This window comes from Kryptolebias marmoratus, linkage group LG13, assembly GCF_001649575.2.
Source record: "Kryptolebias marmoratus isolate JLee-2015 linkage group LG13, ASM164957v2, whole genome shotgun sequence".
Taxonomy (NCBI): domain Eukaryota; kingdom Metazoa; phylum Chordata; class Actinopteri; order Cyprinodontiformes; family Rivulidae; genus Kryptolebias; species Kryptolebias marmoratus.
Window position 1 is genome coordinate 3,770,065 of NC_051442.1, and position 27,805 is coordinate 3,797,869.

Consider the following 27,805-nt stretch of genomic DNA (forward strand, 5'->3'; position numbering starts at 1 on the left):
CTTTGCTTGCTCTGACTTCACTGAAGAAGGAATAAAAATAAAACACAGGCTTATTATCTGTTTTATAAGCCCAATATGATTCCAGGTAGGAAATTATTTATTCCTCATAATGCACAGAAAATGTCATATAAAAACCATTTTAGCTCTACACACAGAAAACTAAATGAAACGAATGAAATGAACCAGATACAAAGCTGTAGTTTACTGAAATAAAGCATTCCTTTTAAAGAAGAACTCACACAACCCTTTAACGCTCAGAGTATGAGTTAGGGATAACTCTCAGCCACTACCACACTGAGATTTAGCTCGATAACTGTAAAACTGACTGAGTTATACTCATGTTTGATAACGTCATTTAGCTGTAGCGAGCATCTTAAATCACGTTGTAGCTGTAGATCCAATGTTACTTTCTGGAAGTTTCATTAAAATCCACCTGGTTCTTCATGAGGTATATTTGCGAACACGACAGAAAAAAAAACACTGGTACAAGGCGGGAAGTGATGAAAAAAATTTGTCCAACTGGGATTATGGCAGGAGAAAGATGTTTTAATGTCTCGACAGCTTCTTAAAGTACATCTGACTTTTCTGGAGAAGTTGGAAAGAATCTGTTCAAATGTTTTAACACATGGTTTTCTATCAGCTGGATATGAGGCACCCTGTTGGTCTCAACAGTTATGTATTTTTATTTTTTTCTTTTTCATTTGTGTTTCAATCTGCCCACCTGTGAGCTCTTTATCTCCTTTCATCCATCTAATGGTGGCAGCAGGCTTACTGCTCATGGCCGTGCAGGTCATCTCCGTCTCGTTGCCCTCACTTAGCACCTCATCTTTGGCTTCGATGATCGGGTTTCCTGGAGGGACTGTCACAACACACGCAAACAATTATTTGAGGAAATATTTACACCCACGGCGCTACATGCACAAATGCCAACCTGTTTAACGAAGAAGATTTTAAAAAACAGAAAGCTGCCTGACCCGGACTACAGAAATTAGCACGACACACTTTGTGAATGTTTCATCTGGTTCAATAGAAACGTACAGCAGGAGATCAAGCAGCAAATAAAACAGATGCTGAGGCAGATTTTTAATGAGATCTTTGGCACAAACATTTGATGACAGTTGACCTTCCGAGTCCCTCGAAATGTCAGCAAAGAGAAAAACTGATTTTATCCTTCGATGACACACTCTGAGGACGTATGAAGGCTTGATCTTTTAAACAAAGAAACCCAATGAGCAGTCATGATCTTGAACTTTAACTGTTGCACACCAACACGCTGGGACTTTAAGGTCTCAGTTATAAAAACAACAATTTCATCAAAATATGCAGCCAATAACGTTTAACTATCTTTACAGAATTCAACGTTTGAGTGGGAATTATGTAACAGTTTTTATCCAAGATATAAATGCAATCTGAACCAATCAAATAAAGAAAAAAGAAGTTAATCAGAAATTCTATCAATACCAGTTGGGTAATAAGTAGGCAAAATAAAACCTTACAGACAAAATATTTAGTAAATCTGTTTCTAGACATTTCTCATATTTCTTGTGCAGATCATATATTGTTGGATTGTGTTGTTTTATTTTGACAGAATATAGTTTTATGATGCAGATCTATCTGCAGGTTTATAGCAGAACTGATACATCTTCACTAAAAGGTTATAGGTTTTCTGTTATGATCGGTTCTTCAGGCCCCATTAAACTGGATGACAAGTCTGCTACAACGAAAAATAGAAAAAAAAACCTCTCATAATGTGGATGGTCTTTGGAGCGTCTTGGAAAAGTCTTCGATAACATATTAAGAACCCAGTGGGGCCCCCATTATGGATTATAGAGTGTAATGGGAACACCCACCATGATGGGTGAGCCATGATCCATGATGGTTCTGAGCATAATGAGGTCCAGGGATGGGCATTTTAAGCAAAAACACTCTTCAAATTTATCAGTAATTATTAAATTTTTTTTTATTTTAATATCAGACTCCTACATTATCCTCCATCCTTTTCCCCTGGTCTGTCTACCCAAACAGTTATGCTAATCTCACCTACTGATAATATTCTATGCCCATCCCTATTGAGGTTGTGGTGGTTTCTCATCGTATTGGGGATCCTATGTGGAGCATGGTGGCAGCAGTGACAGCGTATCCATGTGCGCACCAGTGTGGTTGTTGATCATTCAAAGCAGGACTGGGGACACCGGTTTCACTAAGCTATGAACGTGATTGTGGTCAAGTCATGGAAGCAATACATCATAAACACGACACCCACAGCTATAGCACTGTGCTAGCTTGGCATGATCTTTTAGCTTGTATCCAGATAGGTCCAAGAGTGTCTCAGGTACATGGAAGATATCATGAAAAACCTATTTGGTGATTACCAAGAGCATTAAGCAGCATCGTAATTGCCTTCCCTCTCCTGCAAACATATAGCGATCCATCTACATTCTAAAAGGTTTTGTAGGTTGCAGAGAGCGAAGCCGTCTTTTAATATGAAGCAGGCCTTGAGGGCAAAACACATTGTGTGTCAAAAATTACTACTTGAATTTTATTTTCAATTCTGACCCCCACTTCAGCAGTGGCTTGCTGCCAACCAGCGCTCTATGTTGTGGCGTCGGGTAATATTTCTCCACGCTACAGATTCCCTTTTTTCCCTTTCATGCTTTTATTTACAGTTTTCTTCTTTTGCTTAGTTGTAGTGCAGTTTCATATTGAAAGTTTAAAAATGGATGAGCAAAGAATAACTTTTAAGGTTGAGACATATCCAGAGATACTGTATATGACCCCAAAATCTAGCTTTTCTGAAGACAGCGGCAAAACTAATGTTGCCTGGTGATCCATTGGTTAGGAGATTGGCTTCTCTGGTAAGAAAGAACAAATTAAAGCTAATATTTTAAAACAGATGGGTTATTACAGCACCCTATAGCTTGACTTGACTAACTGACATGCTTCCATTGATGCACGGCGTCATGGCGGTCCCAGCAGTGTTGGTTCCATAATTTGCAGAGATTTTCCAACCAGCCGTCTCTCCACTCTTTAAGCCGAGTGACACTTTGTGTGAATGAAGCAGTTAATCTTCTGGAGCTGACATGTATGTTGCAGCTACATTCAAAGACGCCTCTCTGTAACATTTCCGGCTGCGCGAGCACATCTCCAGGCAGAAAGACCAAACTGCTGCAGATTCTCCTGAAAAACCTCCTGCCTTCATGGCTGAAAACAGCTCATCTGTGTCAGAACGGAGAAATGCGTTCTGTGATGCTCTGACAAACTTCAGCTTGATTTCTAACAAAAGTTAAATCCTTGAACGTTTTTCATTCTTATTTAAATACCTAGGAAAAGCACTATTGAAGACAAAATATTTGCAAATACCTCTCACTTTTAATTATTTCAGTAATGTTATTATTTTTTTATGATGGTTTTTGTTCAGTTTAATCCCCTCTAAACAAAACACACAGTTTAAAATCTTACCCAAACTAAAAACTGATCACAGTTTATTTTATTTACTCTTTAAGGAGCAGAAAGAATCGATTTATTTTTACACGTGCAACCTGATTTCTGTATAATGAACAACTTAAAGAAGAAAACCCCCAATAATTCTCATGCTGACACCTGAGAGACTTTACTGGAACATGTTTTGGGATTTGTCTTTATCATTGCGTTGTTTAAAAATCGGAGAATTTGTTGTCTCTCATCATCAAAAATGTGATTAAGAGGTTTTAATTTCCTCCCACTGCTTACACTGAGCGTTAGTGTGTGTGTGCACAAGCTCTCTGAGAGTGTGTATGTGTGTGTTTTAAAGTCGTACTTAGCACTGTGATGTCAGCGTAGGCTTCCTGCGGGGGGTCTGTGTAGAGCTGGCAAACATATCGACCCTCGTCTGACAGCGAGACATTAGACAGTGACACCCGCAGCTCGTTCTCTGAGAAGTTCACCAGCTGAAATCGAGCGTCTTTCAGAGCTGAAACAAAAACAAACAAACAAACAAAAAAACTAATAAATACAAGTGTGGCTTTTTTTCTACCGAGTTTTGAGTGACAGTCCAACAGTGGCTGATCAAAATACTGTTGAATAAGAAATGGAACATCGAGGACAAACAGGCATTGGGAGGTGAAAAGTTGAAGCAGAATTCAGATTTAAACTGACATACAGCAAAATATCATACATGTAGATCAGAAAGAAACTGAAAAATCGTGCAAATACTATAATACTATACAAGGGGACTGGAAAATGTTTGTCCTTAAACATGTTTTTTGTTATTAATTAGTTTGTTGGAAAGCTGGCAGGTAGTAATGATTCTGTGAATCTGTTCATTTGACTGTTAGCAAAATTTTCCCCAAACCACTGGATGGATTTTGATGAAACTCAGAAAATTATCATTAGATTAACTTTTAGAGTTAAACCAAGTCAGGAAAAAACAGAAAACAGAGACAGGTTCATCTCAGGTGCTGAGCTAACATTTGGTGTGGTTGTAGCTGAGAGACATCTCTAACACACATTCTGAGGGCTAACAGATCATATGACTTTTTCTGCTTTAAACTTTGGCATCAACTGTTGGAGTCCACCCAGTCTGTCAGCAAAATATCTCACAAACCACTGGACGGATTTTAATCAAACTCCCACGAAGTAATCATTGAATAAACATCTATAACATATTTCTGGAGACAACTTGATTCAAGATGGCTTCTACAGCTAACCTTAGCAAACACAGATTTGGCTACAACTCAGTTTTACAAATATTTAGCTAAACTTCGGCATGGTAGCAGCTGAGACTGACCTCCATCAAAGGCGATGAGTGATTTGTGTTCCTGCTGGGATTTTTGTTACACGTTTTTCCAAATTTCTCATCACTTTATCCTTACAAATTTATTAACATATTTGAAAATGTAGTCATGAAAATGACCAGAAGAAAACAATTTAATATTTTACTTTTGTCAAGCAGAAACCTACACAATAAAAAACTTAAGTTTCTTTGTTTTCTTGGAGTTTTCTGTTTTTACGCTACAATTGTTTTTAGTTTGTAGTTAAAAGTCACCAAATCTTTGTGGCTATTTTTATGTGTGCTTGTCATTTCTGTCTCTTCTTTCAATGCAAAGATTTTTACACTGTTTTTTTTTTTCCCTTGTAGCCTGCAATGAAGGAAATGATCAACAGCTGGAGCAGTAAAATTTAAGACAAATATGAAAAAATAAAGCACATTTCTCATTTTTAACCTAAAAAAAATAAGAAAAGAAAAAAAAAAGAAATTTGGAGCGGACATGTTGCAGATTCTTACAACACAGTTTGTAATAACAGAAGCCCCATTCTGAGCCGCCCTTTAGTCGGACGACGCAAGAACTGAGGACAAATTTCCAAACCCCGTCCACCTCTCATCTGTAGTCACTTTCATCTCACTGAACCCCGTTCGCCCACCTACCTCAGCCGACTCCATCAGCTGGAACGTACGGTGACAACATGTGGTTAAGATGAAAGCCGACCCGTCTCCATCTACCCTCAGTGTGCTGATAAATTCTGCTCTGACTGACAGCAACTCGGGGCTGTTTGCACCCAGAACCCCCTCAGATCTGTGAACTCATCCTCTGGCTCTTTTTTCTTTTTTTTAAAAAAAGCTTAAATCGTTAAATATGGAAACTCCTCACACAGAGCACCACCAGACACATGTAACAAAACGGAGAAACAATTCAGTGACATTATGATTTCAAAGACTATTAAAAGCCTAATATTTCTTGAAGGAATCCATATCTACCGCCACCTTTCTTGCCAGAGTTTTAAACTAAGATCCTCTTATGCTGAGAAATGAATTGTAGCCGTTTTGGTCAAACCTTGACATAAATATAAAGCAAAATCTCATGTGAATGACTCTCAGCTACTACCACAAAATCTGCAAAACTGACCAAGTTATAGCCATCTTTGCGTTGGCTAATGTTGATCAGCTAGGGCAGCCATCTTAAATTGGTTTGACTCCAAATGTTCACGAGTTGTAGTTGTATATTTAATGATTACTTTCCGAGAGTTTCACCAAATTATGTTCAGTGGTTTATGACATATTTTGCTAACAAACAGTTAATGCCAAAATAGGCAGCAAAAATGTAAAGCAATGAATAACGCTCTGAGTACGTGTTGTAATAAACTCCCAGCTACAATCACACCACATTTTAGCTCAATATCTGGAAAACTGACTTTATTTTGACCAGTTTTGTGTTTTCCAAGGTCAGCTGGATTCAGCAGCCATCTTGAATTGGAGTGACTTCATTAGTTATTAAGTTGTAAACGTACATCCATTAATTACTTTATGCAACACTCATTAAAATTCATGCAGTGGTTCATGAGATATTTTAGTAACAGACACAGATAAACATGATTGTCCTTTTTGCCTTTGGCAGCGGGCGATAAACAACGATGATGCTCTCTGCATTTGTGTTTTAGGTTAAAAGAAAAATCAAACCTTCTGTATCTGAGTTGTTTACATGATTTTTTTCTTTGCTTCCATTAAAAAAGTCAGTATTTTTCTTCATAACGGGGAGTTTTAATGAGGTCAGGGCTGCCAGAGACAGAAAGCATCAGATGTTTTAGCAGATTTTCATAAAGTTAATTGGCCAAAGAGAAACAGCATAGCAGAGCACAATAAATCACAGCGGTTCGCTTTTTGTTTTCCAGCCGTGTTTAAGATGGAATCAGAACATTTGACTCGACACAGACTGAGCGAAACATTTTCCCTCTCGGAGAACTGAATCAACAGATTCTCGTCTTCAACAGATTGATCAGCGCTTTTAATGTCAAGATAACCAGACTATTAAAGCACGAAACCTTTCACTGTGAAGAATGACTGCTGCTTTGGAGCTTTTAGATGGCCATAAACAATCCGAGCGCTTCTGTAGCAGAAAAAAAAAGATCCTTAAACAGAACCACAGCGCCGCGGACTCACAAACACACAGGTGGGCGAGCCACAGGTACGGAGATTCAGCTTCTTTACAAGCTGAATTTAATAAATAATAATAATAAAAAAAATGTCCTTGTAGAACTGTTTCTTTTTTGACAATTTGGTTTTGTACAGAACTGTCCAAAAGTCATAGGCCACCATTCATTTCTTTATTTTTGCTTCCAAGCAGGCAGAGCTTTTTGAGAAATAGTTGCCCAGGTTCTATCTTTTTTTGTGAAGGTCTTTAAAAAGTTTTTCTTCCTCTTTTAATTTGGTTTTAGCCCAGCGCCAGTATTTTCTTTTTTTAATATTACTTTGTAGTAAATACAGACCCAAAAATCCTTCAAGTATAAAAAGGCACAAAGCTCAAACATTAAAACAAGGTTTTACTGACACATAATAGATAACTGAACAAAAATACAACTCAAAATAGTATCTTAAATAGCAACCCACTTGCAGCTTGTTATAATATCTCACTTTGCTGAGACTTTATAATCTTTGACAGGGATAAAATAAACTGTTTGCATCGTCAAGGCGATTTCTGAAATACTATTAGCAAAAATAAGGCACAGAAAGTACATGATTGATGTGTCCTTAAAAAATTAACAATTAGGGGATAAAAGTCAAAATGGTGGGCCTAAAAAAGAAATAAAGATTTGGTTTAGAAGATTAGTGTCCAAAAGAAATGTTCTCAGACAAAACCTGGGATGCATCATTCTAAAACGGATCATTTGCTGTATGACAGGTTTTCAGCTAATAGCTCTTTGTGAATCATCTGGCGGTGCTAAAATACTACTTTATACCTGTCAAACAGTGTTAGGTTTGACATCTTTCAAATGTTTAACTAAAAATGTGAACAAATAGTGTCTTTTGTGACAGGCTGCTGGAAAACGAAGCGCCTAAAGATCCGCGGATTCATTTCCTGTAAAAGCTCCATCTTGTTTAGGTTTGAGGAGAGCCGGTGCCCTTCTCCGGCGGCCCCTCGGGGAAGAGAGCGGTACTCCTTGGACTGTGAGACCATCACAGAGCCACATAAACACCTCGATACAATAAAGTCATCAGTAACCTAAGAGGAATGTTTTGGACTCTGTGAGGAAACCGATGTATGAAAAGAAAACCCACTCATGGACGGGGGGAACAGCAAACTCCACACAGAAAGACCCCAGCTGAGAGTCAAACCAAGGACCTTCCTGTGTATAGACCACTGTTGCATCTGTTGGTACCTTCAGTATGCAAGAACTTAATTGGATAGATGTAAAAGATAGAATGAGATGGAACACGCATGTGTCTTCCAAATAATCGACAACCTAACATGTTACATATCCTGAACAGAAACTGCGCTCAGAAAAACAAAACCTACAATGAAGACGCGACTGCAGTCTGCTGCATGTGCGTCAAATGTTTCCTCCTACAGAGCGGTGTCTGGATGTGCATCGACAAGAACCCAAAACTTGGCTGGACATGCTAAGTGATTAACTCAAATTAGGGAATAAAAGACTGCCAGCAGAGCAGTAAGAAGAAATGCTCGTTAATAAAAAGAATGATTATTTTGCTCGTCATTAATCAAGAGCAGCAGGTATATTTCTGTGATATCAGCAAGCTGATGGGAGAGTAGATCTTGTGCCAACGTTTGGAAAAAAAAAAGAAAATCTTCACCTCAAACTTAACCTTTTATATCTTACATCTTTGGTGCCATAACGGAAACTTAAACACTTTGGTCCTGATGTTGAGGACTTTAAAGATGATGCTTTTACCTCTACTTCTCTGTGCCTAGTCATCATGTCACAGAACTGCAAAAAACAGCTAAAATACATTAGAAACTGCTTATAAAGATATAACAAACAATCTGAAAATGTCGGACTACTACTTTTCATGAACAGTGGTACTCTTAAATGTATAGTTGCAACAATTAGTTCCTTTTGTCTAAGAATAATGAAAGCCTTGATGTAGCAGATAAATATGTAATTAATTAGTGTTTCATGATCAAAAGCCTTGTTGTCTGTGATTAAAAACAAATATCCAACTCTTATCCAAATTGAATCAAATCAAGTGCCTCAATATTTAAATTTACCAATACTTGAGTCTACAGAAGCTGCTAAAAGAAAACTAACCTGTTTATTGATATTCAAGGCAACACCTCTGGTAATAGTTTTACTCTGTCAAGAACCATCTCCGAAAGATGTTCTGGGCCGAGCTGCTTTTTCATCGGCCACATGGCCTACAAGAATTTAAAGGTGGTAGCTTATATTTAAAAATGTTTCACATAATTATAATGTCACAGTATTGCAAACTTAGCTGGACCAACATGTGTGTTATGAGTGTTAATGGCTTCATCTCTTCAGATTTTACAATTTTGCCCTTAACAATTTAGAGTTATTTCTGTTTTTAGTAAAATATCTCATGAACCACTGGGCATATTTAAATAATCTGTCGATGCTACAAGTGATTAATTTTAGGAGGCAACACTATTTAAGGTGGCTGCAAAAAGCAACTGACTTTAGAAAACACAAAAATGGCTGTAAGTCACTTCTATAGATATTGAGTTAAGATTTGATGGTAGCTGAGAGGCAGAGGCGACAAGACAGAAGAGTTAGAGCTGTTGCTTCACCGCAGAAAGGCCGCAGGTTCACATCCCTGTTGGGGTTTTTCTGTTTGGAGTTTGCTCGTTAAAACCGTGAACACATGGGTTTTCTCCTGGTACTGTGGTTTACTCCCACAGACCAAAAATATGCATGGTAATTGGTAACTCTAAACTGTCACTAGGTGTGGGTGACCATGTGTATCCCGCCTCTTGCACAATGACCAGCTACCTGCTCGCCTGCATGGAGAAGACGGTAAAAAATGGATGGATGAATAACTAAGAGACATTTCCATCTGTTGATGTTGCATGAACTTCTGCTTAACATTATTTCAAGATTTGACCAAAACAGATAGACTTTAGACTCTGATAGGAATGTAAATTCTTACTGTAGTTAAAATTCAAAAAACATACGCTGCGTACTGAAATGACCATCCATTAATTTGACAAACCCAAGGCAGTTTTGTACCATTTCATAAAGACATTTCCTAAGAAGCTCCATAATCCTCTTATGTGTCACTTCTAAATATGTCGTTGTGGTACGAGCATGAGCAGAATAAATAAATACACGCTGAATGGAAAGACTGAGGCACGGTGGCAAGGACACAGTCCCCCCCCCCCCCCCTCCTCCCGCCCATTTCCAAGGTTCAGGACGGTTATACAGCAGCCTTAAAGAGATGCAGAGACACACTGTGATAACAGCCTGGTTAATGCAGCAGGGCTGAATGCTGGTACATTTCAGGAAGGTGCCAGTCATGGCAGGAAGAAGACAAGCCAAGAAACACTGCGGACAGTTCCTTTGTTGTTACATCACAGCAGACTGGAATCTATCTTTTTCTGTGTTTTGTGCAGTGTGAAGAAAAGGTGACCTTTAGCTCCATGCTCTTTTTGCTCCGTTCTTCTTCTGTTGCTCTGTCATATCTGATACCGCGAGAGTGACATCGCAGATGCCCGACAAAGGCAACCGATAGTCACGTCTTTGGATAAAAGACATCCATCCAAACTCAGAAAGGCTGTAAATTATCTGATGCATTGATTAATACGGGTAATGCTTACGGTGATGAAGCAAATTTAAAGGTGGTGGTGAGACGGTAAAAGGTACGGAGAACAGCCAAGGAGACTGAGAAGCAGCTGACTTTGTAGTGTGACTAAATGATCCAATAAAATCTTTTCTTCTGTATGCTCTGAACTCTCTCTGCACTTTTATCTTGCTCGTTGCCAGAGCACAAACAAAGCAGCGACTGAAGTAAATGTGTGAAACCAATGAGCTGAGAAAACCAATCCTCAACTTCGTACAACAGAGTGAAGCAAACAACAGCTCTTCGACTGCTCACTTTGTCCCTGATCTTTAACATGTTGGCACTTTGGACCGCTGGGAGTTCCTGGACAATATTGAGATGAATAATGGTGAAAATAATAAAATAGAGCTTAGTCTCTTAGCCGTTTTTCCCTAAAACCTAATTAAATTTTCAAACAAGTCTTTTAAGCAGAAAAATGGTACCAAAACTAAAACATAAAACATTTTAGACAAGGTCTGGAATAATCTGAGTAATGTAACAGTGTTTAAAAATTGGCCAACAACTATTTGTAGTCAACTCTGTTAGCAAAATATCTCATGACCCACTAGACAAGATTTAATGAAACTTTCAGGAAAAAAAAGTCATTGAATAAATCTCTGATTAACTGGTTACTTTTTGAGCCAAGGTTTGATCAAAACAGCTAAAAGTTTGTCATTTTTGAATTTAAGACGATTTTAGTTCAAAATTCTGGCATGAAAGGCTGTGGTATTTGTATTTAATTTGAATTTTTTTCCCCATACTAAGAATTTTCTCTGTACTTAGTGCAAAAATAATAGAACTTAGCAGTTTATCCATAATTAGTAGGACACAAAACACTTACTGATGAATATGTTTAGGCCTATAATTAGTTTCAGTTGGGAGTATTTAATCCTGTGTGTGGAAAAGTTGCCTCCAAGTACTGTAAGTCACAGGTATATCTGGAGGTTGTACAAAAAGCTGTGTGAGATGATGATGTTCTGTAGTTGAACTTTTTCTTTCATTGCTTTTTAGTTTTTGAATGCAAAGGTTATCTTGAATGGAGGAAAAATATACATTTCCTCTTTTTAAGTTACAAAAAAATGAGGCCTCTTGTCTGGAAACGGGCTGCTAAAAGTTATCATCCATCACGCCGCCGTGATCCCCGCACCAAAGATAAGATGGAAGTCGAGGCAAAATTGAAGTGGCTGACTTTGTGGTAAAAACTTTAAAACAAAACGTAAAAAGATTGGGCTGTGCACCTCTCCTAATGGCTTTTTCTTCTACTTTTCACCTCTGCTGACACCACGAGTTTCATTCATCCTGCTTTTTCTTTTTCTCCTCTGATTAATCTCCATTCTTGTGCTGCATTTCATTTGAATAGTTTTACTTCTCCAGCCTTCTGCTGAGGACGACTCCCATCCAGAGAGAGCAGGAGATGATGAGTGTGCCTCGCCTAAGTGGCTGCAATCAATTGTGATTAGTGGCTGCTGCTACTTTTTGAGAGGAGCACATCAAAGTTTTATTATTGGGTGTCAGAGTGGGCGAGACGGGGTGGGGCGGGGGTAATTACACTCTTACCACCACCCTCCTCCCCACTCTATGGAAAGTCTAGGCTCTATGGCAGCAGACACCATCTAAACCCAGAATATGGCTTTGTTCCAGTCGCTTCAGGTAACAATCAAGATTTTCTTTTTCTTCCGTTTCTCTTTAATTTGCATTCAATTTTCATCCAAAAATTACAACAGTTTTAGGGTCACTCAGAAGAAGAAAAAAAAAAAACATGGAAGATTTTTGTTTTTGTTTCTTAGTTTCGAGATTAAACTTGTAAAAGGTCAAGAATATCTAAATAATGAGAAACAGGTTGAAATATTCAAAGATAAAGTTGATCCTGTTTTTGTCCTTTTTATAGCCGAGGGCTGCGGATGCATTTTTACAAGTTAAAAGCAAAAACGGCACTTTTCTCCATCCCTGCTGAAGCCTCAATCTCAACAGCAGAACTCACAGAACGTCCTGCAACCTTTCAAAATAAGAGTCTCAAATATAAAGACTAGTGTTGGCATCAAAATGCATCTAATGTCTGAAATATACAATTATTGTTTTTCTGTAAAACTTCTACTGCAGCTTAAACTTGTAGGAACTTTAAGAAGTTATTTTCAGGCTGAGTACAGCTCCAGATGTAAGTAACATTTATAGTACTAATATTTATTATGATAACGTGTTTCAAAGATAAAAAATATTCTGTTTCTTGTTGTCTTTGAGTTAGCTTCATAAAGCTGGACATTTAAAAACAAATTTGTTTTAAAAATATGTTCAAAAAGTTTTAGAAAATAGAAAATAAATTAAATTAAAAAGTATTGCACATGTGGTCCACAGGATAATAAATTGCTCATGTATTGCACATACATTTCACCAGATATGCTAAAAATATCTCCATCATTATTGTCATTATAATAAAATGTCATTAATAAAAACTACTCTAAAATATAAGATTGAGTTTCTTAATGAAAATGTCTTTTAAGAGGACATAGCTTTACTTTTCCATTTCAGTGTTTTGATTTTTGTTTCAACATTTCTTGAAATGTATTTCGACATTACTCTTAACATTTTGACTTTTTTCTTGACATCACAAATTTATTCTTGAAACTGAAAAATAAAAACAAGTATTCTTCCTCTTTTTACCCCCTCAGTGTGACAGTAATACCCTGTTGTAAAAAAAAAAAGATTGGATAAAAATAGTGGTTTAAGATGTGTTTTCATAAGTAACTCTACTCAGTTTTCTTTTCTTCCATCAGTTTCGAGAAAGGTGTTTAAATTCCAACTGCTTTTATTCTTTTTTACCCATTTAGATCAAGAACAAACACATTTTGCCAAAGTGAATCGACTTGTCATATAAAATACTCGACTATACGACCATCAGATGGAACCACATAGCAAACATAAAGCACAACAGCTCGTGTTGTAATACAGTTTTTCAAAAACTGATGGATTGGAATAAGTGTTGGAATTAAATCCACAGTATTCAGTTTTGAGGAAAAAAAGTAAAGTACCCAACAATCAAATGGAAGAATGATAAGAGCTGGATTCATTTGACATTTTTCTGATACTGTACATGATTTCGGTTTGGTTGTATTTTTTTCCCTTTAAGCTGCCTCGCTGAGTGTTTTTCCACATGAAGCCTTCAACCATCGACCTTGCTGCTCTTCGGTGGCCGGCTTACCTGCTGCTGGAGAAGCTACACATGCTGCCCCCACCTCCACAGCCGAACAAGGACACGTTTTGTGTGCGAGTCTTCTTCCCGGTCTTTTGATCCAAGCAACCATGTGGGTGTTTAGATTTGAAGATATTGCTTCAGTTAGTCACTGCAGAACTACACTTCTACACTTCTGACAAGTAGTGGAGACGGAAAAAAATAATAAGCAAAAGATTTCTACATTAAAGTTGTGAAATCCTAAGTTAAATAAAAGACCTAGCCTTCATCGAAGGAGGGCATATCGCCTGTCGCCTTTCAAGCCAGAGTTTAAGACTAAGATTTTTTTTTAAGTTAAGGAATGAGTTATAGCTGTTTTAGACAAACCTTTAAAATAACGTTATCTGCAGTCTAATGCCATATCACAAGATGTCATGCTCAGTATGCTTTATGAATGACTCGTGGCTACAACCAAACTAAATTAGGTCAATATCTGTGAAACTGAGTGAGTTACAGCAGTTTTTGTGTTTAAGGTTAATTGGCTATGGCAGCCATTTGCCTGGGCTGACTGCAGAATTATCAAATTGCGACTGAGTTCATTATTCATTTTGCTACAAGCATTTGTGAATATTTGACTTTTAGTGGGGGATAAAGTTTATTAGGATAGCAGTAGAAAAATGATTAAAATAATGTGAGTTTGAATATCTGTAATTATTACTGTTTGGAAAATAGTCAAAAACTGATGCATCTCTGTTATTTTAGGAACTAATTAAGTGAGACTGCTAAGTCAAATCAATCCCTGTAAAGCTGGTTTATTACTAAATATGGATTAGATGTTGAAAACCTAAAATATGATAATCTTATCTACACAACAGCAGCTGTTGATAATCTGTTATCAAAAACTTTCCTTAAAGCAGAAGACAGTTTGTGCAATAACGCAGCAGCTGGTTGTTTACTGGTACTGACTGAACTGAACCCAGATATTAGGAAGGTCACTGTTGCTTTGGAGCATCACCATCTGTGCACAGCTCTGTTAGTGAACACCAGTGACAACAAACTGAACTAAAGCATGGGATGCTTGTCTCTTCACTGAAGTGCTGAGGGTTAAAGTGAGCTGAAAATGACAGCTGAACATCTACAGTGATTGAGGGATTGTGGGTCGGGTCAAAGCAGGTTTACACACGTTCACTCTTGACAGGCAGTACTCGTCAGCGTGATTCAGCTGTTGCATTGTCTGGAAACAAAGGCCCTAAAAATGCTTAATCTAAGCTTTGAGATGACTCCACACCTCAGTTGTAATTCAAGCAGTTTTTGTTTGTGTTTTAGTGTTACAAGCTCTGGAGTGTCATTTTATGAATGAGTGGTATAATTTTAGTGGGCTGCGACTGCTGGAGACAACTTGGGGACTCAGAATTGCAAGAAAACTGGCAAATTTTCCTTTCAGTCTCACTAAATGTTGAGTGTTTGCAACCAAGTAACAAGCAAGCTGCGTGGACACCTCTCCAAACTTTGAACTCCCTCCCTCTTTGCACCACTACCGACTCCAGCCTTGTGCCATGCCATTTTGTGAATCTTTTCTCCATCAGTCTTTAGTTGTGTTTGGGAGATTCCAGCAGTTCTGTTTTCAGTTTTGGTTCTTCAGGTTTTATCTGGATTCCATATGTCATGTGTCCTTTAGACATTTTAGACACATAGTCCATTATATTTTGTAAAAAAAAGCCATCTTGCTGCCTGAAACATGTCCTGTAGTGCTAACGCAGTAATAACCTAAAAGCAAAGTTGGAACAGGTTTAACTCTGTTGTTTGTCTGCTGGTCTGCCTTTTGGAAGTCTCTGAGCTTTATACTCTACTAAACTCTGGGATCCTGCAATATTTTTGTATTTAAATTCCACACTGCTCCAAATTCAATCTCATATTTCTTTCTCCGAAGTTTTTGATGTTGAAACATCTGTAAACTTATAGTTTGTACAGTGGTAGAGTATTATATGGATGCTTCAAGACCATGAAAAACAAACTTTATATAAAAAATGTATAATACATAACTATAGTTTTCTTATTAGTTTACAGTCTTAACACCAGGGTTCACCACTTCTTCAAAACAACATGTTTTCTTGGTAAAATTATGCTCCCATTTATAGTATTATGGAAACATTGTGTTTGCTTTAGAGCTGGACAACCTTGTGACAGAAAAGTTGCATATTACTGATGTAACATATGGTTATTGAGCTGCAGTTATACATCCATATATCATGTTGGGCACTTCCATTGGAACTCACTTTGGATTTTCAGTCTTGTCCAAAGACAAGTTAATGTACGGAGAGGATAACCATTTTTATCTAGAGGCACAGTCACGAACGAAACCTGTAAATTCATAAGTCTGCACGTGTCTGTATGGGTTCCTCATTCATTAGCTAAAATAAACTGATGGAGAAAATCTTGAACTCAAGGCTTGATGTGGTGATGAACCAAAAGTGGGCATAAGGTGACTACCCTTTTATAAACAATCAATCTGAAAAGTAACACTGAAGTTCTTTTATACTGATCTGGACCTAGAAAACACTATGCACAAATTTTATGCTTTTCAAGACTGCATATGAACCCTACGCTGGAGTTGGCTTTAAAATAAAATGTTTTTTAGCATCAGAACCGATGCTGTACAGATAAGGTTGTTGAATGAAAAAACGGTGCAACACAAAAAACCCTATAGGTCTGATTTCAACTTGAATGAAATCGATTTAACTTGGAAAATATCACATGGAAAGCATGAACACTGCTTTATGGTATGCACAAAATGGAGCAAAAGGATGACCAACAATCAGACGTCTGAAACTAGTTTCAGAAACTTGCACAAAGTAGCCGACCTGCTTGTTTTCTATCTTGTACTCTCAGATAAAATCCAGCAGTGCGGATTCAGTCTAAGATAGCAGATGTGATACGCTGAAGGGAGCAATGTTGTTTGGAAGCTGCCTAGTGGAGGTTATGTCATAATGAAGCAGTGCAGCTGCAGCTAAGATGCCTGGAAGGGATCACAGGAGATCAAGGAGACGCTGTCAAAGGAGAACAGGTTGCCCTTGACAGCTGGCGTTGTGGGAGTCGGCTTTTCATAGGGACAGCAACAGATAAATACCAAGTTTTGTTTGGCGTATGCATGAGGGCATTCTGCAAGCGTGACCTTGTACGGCATGTTTCAGAATTCATTTGAAAGGCGACAAGTAAAGGAGGAGGTGTGAAGTTTGAAGAGGTGCCTGGTGCTTCACTTCACCAGAATCTTTGCTGAATGAATTCATGGACAGTTTCAACTTTCGAAAAAGGTCAGGACATAAAGTAGTAATTGTTGGTGTAGATTCTCATTCATCCAGGACATGGTAAATCCAAAAAAAAAGGTTAAAAAACAAAAACAACTTGATTTCTACTCTGTAGCTGAAGATGTTTGGCTGCTCATTTGAGGAGCTTTATTAATTCCTAAAAGCAGAGAGTGGAAAGGATGGAAGCTTTAACATTGAGGTCTACAGGAAACCAACCCACATGGATCAGTACCTTTTGTTTGACTCTCACCACCCACTCTCTACAGCATCAGTCCAGACATTTCCCCACAAAGACAAGGTAAGGAAAAGGAACAGGATTGCATCAAAACAGTTCTCCAAACATGGATATTCAAAATGGGCTTTTGTCAAGTCAGTAAGAAAATCTAAAAACCACCACTAAACAAAATATGGAGCAGAACAAAGACAAAAAACATCCCTTATGGTGCTGGAGTATCTGAGAAACTCAAAAGGATTTTATCCAAACAAAACATCTGGGTACATTTCAAACTCAACAGGACTCAGACAGAGGCTGGTCCATCCTAAGGTCACAAACTTCTATAATGGAGACAGTTTGTGGGAGGGCTGTAAGAGTGAGGTATCACTCTTAAAAGCTATGCAGTCTTTGCATAACCAAACCAAAACCTGTGTTGCCATCCTCTGCACAAAGTCAAGCTCGTTCGCTGTGTGGGTTGGTCTACACCAGGGCTGTCCCTTGTCTCTGACTCTGATTGTGGTGTTCAGGAACAGGATCCCATGGAGTCATTGTGAGAACAATGTCAGATTTGGGACCCCCAGGGTCTCATTTCTGTTTTTTTGCAGATGATGTGGTTCTGTTGGCATCTTCAGGCCGTGACTATAAAAAGGTGGAACGCTCCCTCTGGGTTAGATGTGAGACTTTGCACGAAGTGGAGAACTTCATGAGTGATGGGAGGACGGAGAGGTAGATGATGCCTCATCTGCAGTGGTGAGGAAGTTGCTCCGGTCTGACATGGTGAAGAAGCAGCTGAGCTGAAAGGCAAAGCTCTCGATTTACTGGCCCGTCTATGTTCCAACCCTCACCAAGGGTCATGACGTGTGGATTTTGACCAAAAGAATGAAATTCCAGATAGAAGTGACCAAAGTGAGCTTCCTCCATGGGCTCAGGCTTAGAGATAAGTTGAAGAGCTCCATCATCCAGGGAGAAGCTCGGAGCAGAGCTGCTCCTCTGCATCAAAAGGAGTCAGCTAATGTAGTTCGGCCATCTGATTAGGTTGCCTCCTGGAAGGCATATTCCACCGGGAGGAGACCCTGGGGCAGACCAAGAACTCGCTGGAGGGTTTATATATCCTCTCTGGCCTGAACTCCTTAGGATCCCCCAGGAAGAGCTGGAGTGTCACTGAGGGGAGGGATGTTCGGGTTTCCCTCCTGGACCGCGTGTCTCCAGAAATGACCATGGATGAATGTAAAAAAAAAGATGAATGAATGGATAAAATTAGGAGGTTGTGCATGGATTTGGATGAATTTTGGAATCTCACAAACAAAACTAAACACTCCAGCAGACATTATTTGTCATTTGTGACCAGGACAGTTAATATGCTCCAGTGTGTCCTCAAATGAAGTCACTCTTTGCATCATCATCAGTGTTTTGTGATATTTTTGACACACTTGACTGGATTCCTGTAAACACAACATCATTGTGCCCATGTGCACAAAATACAAAAAAAAAAAAAAGTGTGCATCATTTCAAATGATAAAGCAGGTGTTTCTATTCAAATTTTTATAAAAACACAACCAAGATGGAACTAAATTGTTGTTTAGATTTCCTGGTACTTTTAAATCATGGTTTATAAATATTAATGTAGAGAAATGTGACCATTTCATAAACACTCTGTTTTTCTTTCTCTGATCAAACACTGTGTTTTCCTTCAAATGTAAGAAAGTGCATCTTTGATTCATGCCTGGTGTGTGGGAGGAAGGTTAGATAAACAGGCTCACACAGTGGGGGGAGGAACAGAAGCAAAACAATGAACACAAGCCAAAATAGCTCCATGTCACCGTTTGTGTTTTTCAGGTAAATGAGACTGAAGTAATGTTCATGCTAGTCAGCTGACACAATTAACTTGTTCCTTTGATTAACCAGCTAAGACAATAAGCATTGTTGTGTTTTTGCATTAATTGCACTGTTTCTGGAAGTGATTACAACTGAAATAACCTTGTGTTCCTGCATCAAGGCTGATGGCAAAACAAACTGAATCCTCCACATCCTGCATTTCATGTGTTGCCAGGTTTAATCCACTGGAACATTTGGTAAAGTTTGGGGAAAAATAAAGGTTTCTCGTCACTCTTGGGGGGAAAAGAAAGAATACTTTTAATAACGTTGCCCACTGCTTTGTCTTTAGCTGCGTTACCCTGAGAAATCATGCTGTCCTAAAGCTGCAGTTGTCAGAATAATTGAATGTTGCAGATATATTCATGTGAACTTTGCTTATGCAGAATACACATACGTGAACTCTAGAATATGCTGGAAGCAAAATAAACAATATACGAGTAGCATATGTATACATTTGACCCATTTCAGGTTTAAAACATAATGTCACTGTTTCATATTGCCTAAGGTATATGGAGGTAAACATTCGGAGATTGAGAAAATTTTAAAAGCCTGAATTCTAAACAAAGACGAACATGTTCTGCTAAATCCAGCTATTTAGAACTGTGATACAATAACTGAGCAGAATAAGAATGAACACACAGCAGGTCATTAAATGTTTAAGAGAAGCAGCTCAGATCCCAAAAGTAAACTTGTTGAAAACTGAACATGCTTGGCAGAATGTGTAAACCTCACTGTTAATTTGGCTGCAAACCTGTGGGCTGACATTAAAACAGCTTCTTGAACATGCAGAGAAATAGAAGGATGTTAATGAACAACTTTAATTTTGTAACAGTTAATTTGCTTTTATGTTGTATTTGCCTACATTTATCAGTTTGAAAAAAAATTGATGGTTCATTCTTTCTTTTTAAAATTTTATTTGAAATTTAGCTTGTTGTTTTTTTAGCATAATCTTGCTGATAGGTAAACAATCCTAAATAATCTGCTGTGAGATGCTACATCAAACGCCTAATTTTACTACTGCATGCAAAATAAGATACCTGTTAATTTAAAGGCCTAGCATTCTAGGAGGAATGCATAACTCCTGGCACCTTTCATACCAGAGTTGACGAAATGACAAACTCACAACCATTATGAATAAATGTTGATGGTAATGTTATGCACAATCTCAAGCAACAGGGAGAGATCTCTCACGATCAGTTAGTGCTCAGAGAATGTGTTATGACTGACTCTTAGCTACGACCACATCAAATCTTAGCTCAATTAGTTTGAGTTATGTTTGTGAAATGCAGCAGCCATTTTGAAAAGAGATGCCTTAGATGCATGTCCAGTGATTACCCCAATGAAAGTTTCATTAGAATCCAGCGAGTGGTTCATTAAATATTTTGTGGATAGACAGGAACACATGCACACACAGACAAAAACATAATCACTCATCTTTTCCCTTTTTGCAGTGGGCGATAATAAAGACATTACTGACATTAAATTCCATAATACTTACGTCTCATGTCTCTGAAGTAAATCGTCTGTCTGTTGGGGTTGAGCAGCTGGATAACAGAGTCGTCATTGTTCTTCACCCGACAGCTGATGATTGCCATCTCTCCCTCCACCACAGCCACGTTGTCTGTCACCAAGTTTTGACTCACCACTGGAGGACAGAAAAGACGAGGATGCTTACAGTACCAGTGGGGATTTGAAAATGTAGCAAATAAATAAAATTCAAAATTTGTAGCATCATTAATATATAATCATGGACCAAAACACATAAGAAGCAAGACATTCTGAATTTTTAAAGTGGAGTTTCGTGAAATAATGAATATCTTATTGTAGATACATCTCTTTAAATAACCTTGATTTGGAAAAAGAGATTATGTCTGGATTCACAAGCTAATGGCTAGTCTGAACAAAGTCAAGAGTAAGGTGGTTTGGTGTTCTCTAAAAACACCTCCAATTTCATATAGTTGGTAACATTTTGGACACTATTTTATAAACCTTTACATCATCAGTTTTATATTTATGGCATATATGTATATCATACAATTATTTATATAGAATTCTTTGGTTATGTGCAAGTCGTGGCAGCCTGAGCTACAGTAGCTAGCAGTAGCACTTCCAGTGCAACTTTAAGTCGCACTTGACTAGTGAGGAAGTTGAAAACAGCAAAAGTCAGACATCGAGGAGTCTCCTTCATGAACACCATTTGCCAACTACTTACAGCTCAGTGAGATACCACATTAAACCATCAGAAATCCCCTTTGGCCTTGGCTCTGTTCAGATTTGCCGCCAACTTCACAGTCAAAAATGATCTCTATTTCTCCAAACAGGAGTTGTTCAGAGCTACTCACAAAAGGCAAGATTATTATGGTTTATAAGCTATCCGTAGACCCCTGCTTCAAAAGATCTGAACCTTAATGGGCATGCATTTAAGGATTGTGGTTGTCCACAGTCTCTATGTGTATTCTTGGTTTAAAAAAAAGAAAGAAAAGTCTTTAGAAAAGCTTTAGGTTGAGAAAAATTGGTAACAGCCACCATCGGTCATTGACTGTCTCTTAGATTGCTGTACTTGCTTGTTTTTCAAACAATATCTCTGCCCACAGAAAGAAACATGGAGTTTTTCCAGCTGTGTGTTGTTAAGATTTGAAAAACTACAGTAATAACATCTCTGACTTTGCTTTGGGGTAACATCTATTGTTGTAGCCGATGGTAAGCCTTTAGTGGCTTTGGCTCATTTTAAATGATGAGTACAAACCCAACACTGGGCAGCTTGCCAGCGGTGGCTGCTGGTCATGTTGGTCCCCAACGTAGGATTTCCATGTGGTGAGATTCACAAGCACTTGCACACACACAGAGAATGCTCAAGGCTAAATAAAATTATGGACAAACAGGGAGTCAAAGAAGGAAATCAGTGAATTGTATCTGAATTGTTTATGCTTACTATTGTGTCAAAGTAGAGAAAAACAACAAACTACTAAATTAGTTAAGGGGAAAAAAAAGTTCCTGAGGATCTGAAAGGACACACACTGTGGATGTCACTATTCCTCCCAGCAGCTTGTCAGCATTTATAAATAAAATCCTCAGCAGTGACCCAACTTATTAATTATAAACCAGCATAACGGCTAGCCAAAAACATCCAATTACAGATACTGTTATATTTACCAAATTAGGTTTTTTAATTGGATCATGAGAATGCTGCACTGGTTTTTTATTTAAAAAAGGCCAAAGTGACATAAGCAGAGTACTTTATAATGTATCAAATTTAGTGAACTTCATAATTATTATTTCAGGAAAAACCTGCTTTTGAATATTTTAACAATAATTTATAACCAAAACATGCCAGGATGGAAAACACGTTTATTAAAATTAAACAGTTTAATAGTAAAACTTTCAAGTCTTTTTCTGCTGCTTCCAGAGTAAACCTTATAAAAAGGAAGACAAACTTCAGACTGAGGAGTCTATTTTTTTATAGCAAATTCTACAAAAGCCCCAGTTCATTACAGAAAATGAGCAAACACTTTAAAAATCTAATTGCACCCTCAACATTGCCCGGTTGCCTAAGATACTCCAGATACTAAGATACTGCTTTCTTTGGCCAATAATAACACCAAAGCCGGTGTGTTTAAATGACAACGTACTCTCACAAACCACCTGAAAATGTTTGCACTTCAAGAGCTCCATTGACAACCCTCAATCAGCAACAGTTGTGAAATAAAAACCTCTGAAACCTGCCATCCACTCTGATCTGCACAGATATACCAAAATCCATCTGAAAGTGAACAGTCAACCTTGGTTATAGCTGAAATGTTTGATGCAATCGAGCATTGCACTAACTGGCAACCGAGCTCCATGATTGATGTTTATCAACTGCTTGCAAACTGTCATCACACACACACACTTTACACTTTTTCCTCAGCGCAGTTAACTCACAGTAATGCGTTTAACCACCTCTAGTACTCCCCTCTTCATACCAGTTTGAGTATCACAAATGACTACAGTCAACCCAATGGAAAAGACTATAGATATTTTACAGGAAAGAGGCACAGAATATGATAACACTTTTCCCAACATAAGCTAAATACCAAAATGCCTAACTGAAATATTGTGCAGTGTATGTTAGTGGAAACCAGCCCTATCTGCATTAAGGCTAAGCTTTGATTTGTCTCATCAGAACAGCTGGATACATTACAAACAGGCAGTTACCAGCAATAGGTAAGGTTTATTCTATGTTCAATTTGTACCCGGAAGTCAGGAATTCCAAGTTCCAAGTAAAAAAAGAAATCAACTGGAGCGCACCTCCCTCAAAGTCAAAATTTTAACTTTGAAAGTCAAAGATTACAGACCAGCCCTGCCCTCAAAATCAAGTATGGCTGACTTGTACATAAAAAGTTGTGAAGCTTCAGCAATATTTTCTTTCCCTTTTTGGCAGTTTGCATCTCAGTTGCATTCATAATATTTTACCACCACCAATGGTGGTTCAAGAAGCCAACTGCTAAAAGGCACAGAATGCAGAGAAATCCATTGTTATCAGCTTGTATTGCTAATAGTAGTTAGCCTGGTCACTGAACATAAACACTAGCAAAACCTACTAGATTTCTGAGTTGCAACTGGAACAGGGTAAAGTGAGAATTGATGTCATTCCCAGATTCGAGTTCCAATTTCAGAGGTAAATAGAATAAAGCAATACAGCACTTGAAGCAAAAAGATGACCTTTAACTTTGTGTGTTCATCGTAATGTAAAGGTTTGGTTTTGTGAATATCACATACACAGGTTATTACAACTAGATACAGCATGGATATGTGTCACCCTTTAGATCAGAATCTGTTGTACAATGCACCTACAAGCACAAAATTATGAAAAAGAAGGTATTTAATTGATATAGATTCCAAACCTAAAAATAAACCCACAGTTAAATCAGTTACTTAAAGCCGTTGCATCCAAATTGTTAACAGATTATTTATTACCATACATTGCCCAGCTGAGGTGTAAGGTCACCCACCCATCAGCCACCCAATTCAGTATGTGATAGTAACTTTTCTTAAGATAGTGAGCCCCACACTGTCCCTGATGCATTCATTTAAAAAGTGTGTGGATAATAGAGAAAAGCATATAAACTGCAACATGAATGCATGAATTTTACTTGCACCATAAAGTGGTTTGAGTGGTAAACAAGACTATAAAAACATAAATGCAGTTGTTTGCCATCGCACAGTGAGACACATGAGGTGAGCTGCAGAAACACTTTTTAGGATGATAAAGCTGAACATTATTATGATCAAAACCAGTGATTGTCTGTTTGGGCGTCTTCCATCCATCTGTGACGCTACAGAATAAAAGCGTTTTTTTTTAAGAGCTGAGCTGAAAACATTAATACTTACTGCATGATTGAAGGTCATGTGCAACAACTGTAAGTGTATTATTGTATATAGACACTATTTATATCAGTGTATGGAACTTTGAGAAAAAGCACATTAACTGGTAAACATCTTTTATACACCACTATTTACTTTAACACCTCTATTTATGTTATCAACATCCAAGCCAATTATAGAGCATTTTTAAACTGATGTGTCATTTACAGATTTCTTGTGTGTGCTCATGCAATGATTGGCATTAATGGAGAGTTTGCAAGCATATAGTCTTCTTAAGCTAAAAAAACATAGCAAGACTTGAATTTTTTTCCACTATGGCCTGTTGTACTAGATAAAACAATAATCCTCATATGTTTGATCAGGCAATTTTCAGACTGACAGTATGCAATCTGAGACCAATATTGTATACACAGTCCGGGTCGTTGATGTTAAGTAGATGGGATTGCAAGCCAATTCAGTCTCTGCGGCCCAATACTGCTTTTGATTAGTTTTAATTTAATTTAATAAGGGATCATATTGCAGCAGCATCCCACCTAATAAACATGACAGCAATCATAAACAGGTGGACTGGAATGAGGCTACAACTTACTAAAGGGGGGTGGAGGTTGTCAAATATTACTTTATAATTAGAGAATTTAATGAAATGATGCTGCTTCGTGTTAATACATCACAGTAAATAGACAGGTAGAAGAGGATAAACAAATGTAGGCCACCAGTATTGGTCCAGCAGAATACAACACAGACAGCATGTTTGCTTTTCAAAGGAAGTATAAAGAGACCATCTCTATGAGATTTTTGTAATCCCATATTTTGCTTTTTCCTTACATGGTAATGATTAATGACCAGTATTGCTTGAAGGAATGCATATCGCCCATCTGCTTCCTTGCCGAGTTTCAGATCAGCTTAGAGAAAAAGTTTAAGCAATTTCATTCAAACTTTAAATAAAATTGGGCACGATGTCACGCAATATTGAGATATCTTGTATGATTTATTAGTGCTTGGAGTATGTATTGTCTCTGTGTTAGCAAAGATTTATTAGCAGTGGTGTCAATCTTGAATTGGGTTGACTCCAATAGTTAATCAGTTATAGATTCATTGGCGCTTGATCAATGAAGCAGGAGGAGTACCTGCTCCCCAGGTTTATAAAAGTAGGGGTGCGAGCTTGTGTTTTTGAACCACCATTTCCTGCCTTCAAACCATGCTTGTATGCAGGTGTGGGAGACCCAATGTGAGCATTTATTTAGCCGAAGAAACATCTAGGCTAATAATCGACTTTATATGGCCTAAAAAGTAAAGGTTTTGTAAATGCACACTTTGGTGTCAAATATGCATTTAGCCTTGGTTTGTTTATTTTATAGGAAAAAGAAGTGGGAAAGGGGATCATAAAAACAGAATATCAGATACTTTCCTAAAGAGGCTAAAAAGGCAAACGTAAGAAAAAGAAACTGAACTTGGAAACAGCTTCTTATCTGCATGTCTTAGTTGTCAAACACTTCCAAATATCTTAGCCGTTAAGAAGACAAGCAGGAAGAAAAAACTGCATCATCTGATGCTGACAGATAAGGATGGACAGCTTAACAAATGAGATTCAGATCTGCGTGCCTTGGTGGCCCGTACGCAGCCCCAACTAAATGAACCTTAGTGTCTTTGATATTCAAGACGGAACCTTGCTTTTCAAAGATGTGCAGAGGTGGGCGGCAGTGTGGGCTCCTGGTTATGATAATACGCTTATATACAACAAAATGCATTTCAAGGCATCCACTGAAGGTTACAAGGCAGCAGCGGGGCGCCGCAAGGTGTCTGCTGAGCTGCGTCTTCAGCTAGCGGAGGAGAGAGGAAGGACTTTAAATGAGGCTGCCTCTGCTGTTGTTTAATTGTTCCTGTTGTGCAAAATAAACAAGTCTGACATGCTGGGAGGTGGGACGGGGGGTGGTGGAGGAGCTTTGCACTAATTAATGGCCAACACCACCATGTGCTGTGGCCGCCCAGGATGCTGTCAGGGAGCTTCAGAAAAAAGCACCGCTGCCATCCCAGCAGGCAAGGGCTGTTTAAATCTGAAACATCAAAATGAAAATTCTTTTCAAATGAAGTTTTCTGCTGGGTCAAAGGTAGCTCTGATCTCTAATCTTGGTTTAGGACACTTAAATAAACAAAGTTTAAAATTTAATATAATGAATACCTCCTTAGCCATCTTTTATAAACCTTTTGTTTGAGGTTTTCCAAACTGCTGTCAAAGTTTAAAACCTTTTTAATGACAGTTTCACAAACTACTTTGAAACAATGTTAATATTTTATTATTGCTTGCGGATCATGTCTGTGTCAGTGTGTGTGTTCATTTGTCTGTACTGTTAGCAAAATATCTCATGAATCAGATTTTCTTGAAAGTTTCAGGAAGTAGTCATTGGCTTGATTGACTTTTGGACTCAACCCAATTCAAGATGGCTGCCACAGCAATGCAACTTTTGTAAACATAAATGGCTATAACTCAATTAATTTTAAAGATACTAAGCTAAAAATTGGTGTGGTCGTAGCTGAGAGTCATTCACAACACTTACTCCAAGCTCTGACCGATCATCACTTGAGACTGACGTTACATTTTCAAGGTTTGACCAAAATGGCTACAAGTCTGTCAATTCTCATCAGATCTTTAAAGAAGTTGTCGAGGCCTTTAATTAAATACATATTTTCTCTTTAAAATGAGAAGTTTTTAATGTATTAGTGAACACACAGCCACAGCCAACACTTGCAGAAAAAGTGGGACAAACATTATTTAAATAAGTCATTATTTTGATTTCAAATATTGGCTCAAAATAAATGAAAACTTGAAAAATATATATTTCTTTCTTTTTAGACATCCATCACTGACCGTCTTGCTCTTGCTTGTATTAGAGCCTTATCTTAGTCAGGTGTGATGGGAATAAAAAACAAACAAAAAAAAAAAGACCAAAAACCCTTTTTATCATTTCTCAAACAAATCATCACACTTGCCAAAAACAGATTTACTAAGGGCAAGAATATTGTTTTCTCAAATTCAAAGTTTCAAATTTAACCCTTCAGTAAAAGTTAGTACATTCAGTTACTGCTTACAGCTCAGTAACAAGCCTGATTAAAACAGGGAGGGAAGGATAGTTGCAGTAGCTGCTAATCTGAACCGCTATTAATTCACATTCTACAAAAATTTAAATCTATCATGTCATTTTCTTCTATAAGAAATACTCTGAAGTGAATTTATATACAGAGACAATCCACACAATCCAGCCCATCTTTGTCTGTTGATCAGAGGAAAGAGAACCACAGTCCAACAGTATAACCTCAGCCAACAGTTAGGAGCAGAATAT

The 27,805-nt window shown here is 37.9% G+C and overlaps 1 protein-coding gene across 6 annotated transcripts in view; it reads right to left on the minus strand.

The window, feature by feature from the left end:
* The window catches only part of cadm1a (cell adhesion molecule 1a), a 384,640-nt gene that overhangs the window by 90,745 nt on the left and 266,090 nt on the right, over positions 1 to 27,805 (minus strand). For all 6 annotated transcript variants that reach the window (XM_017419883.3, XM_017419886.3, XM_017419882.3 and 3 more), the window contains 3 exons: positions 20,602 to 20,748; positions 3,797 to 3,949; positions 722 to 859 (listed from right to left, as the gene is read on the minus strand). In XM_017419883.3, the coding sequence (XP_017275372.1) occupies positions 722 to 859; positions 3,797 to 3,949; positions 20,602 to 20,748 (438 nt within the window). The remainder of the gene's footprint in view (positions 1 to 721; positions 860 to 3,796; positions 3,950 to 20,601; positions 20,749 to 27,805) is intronic.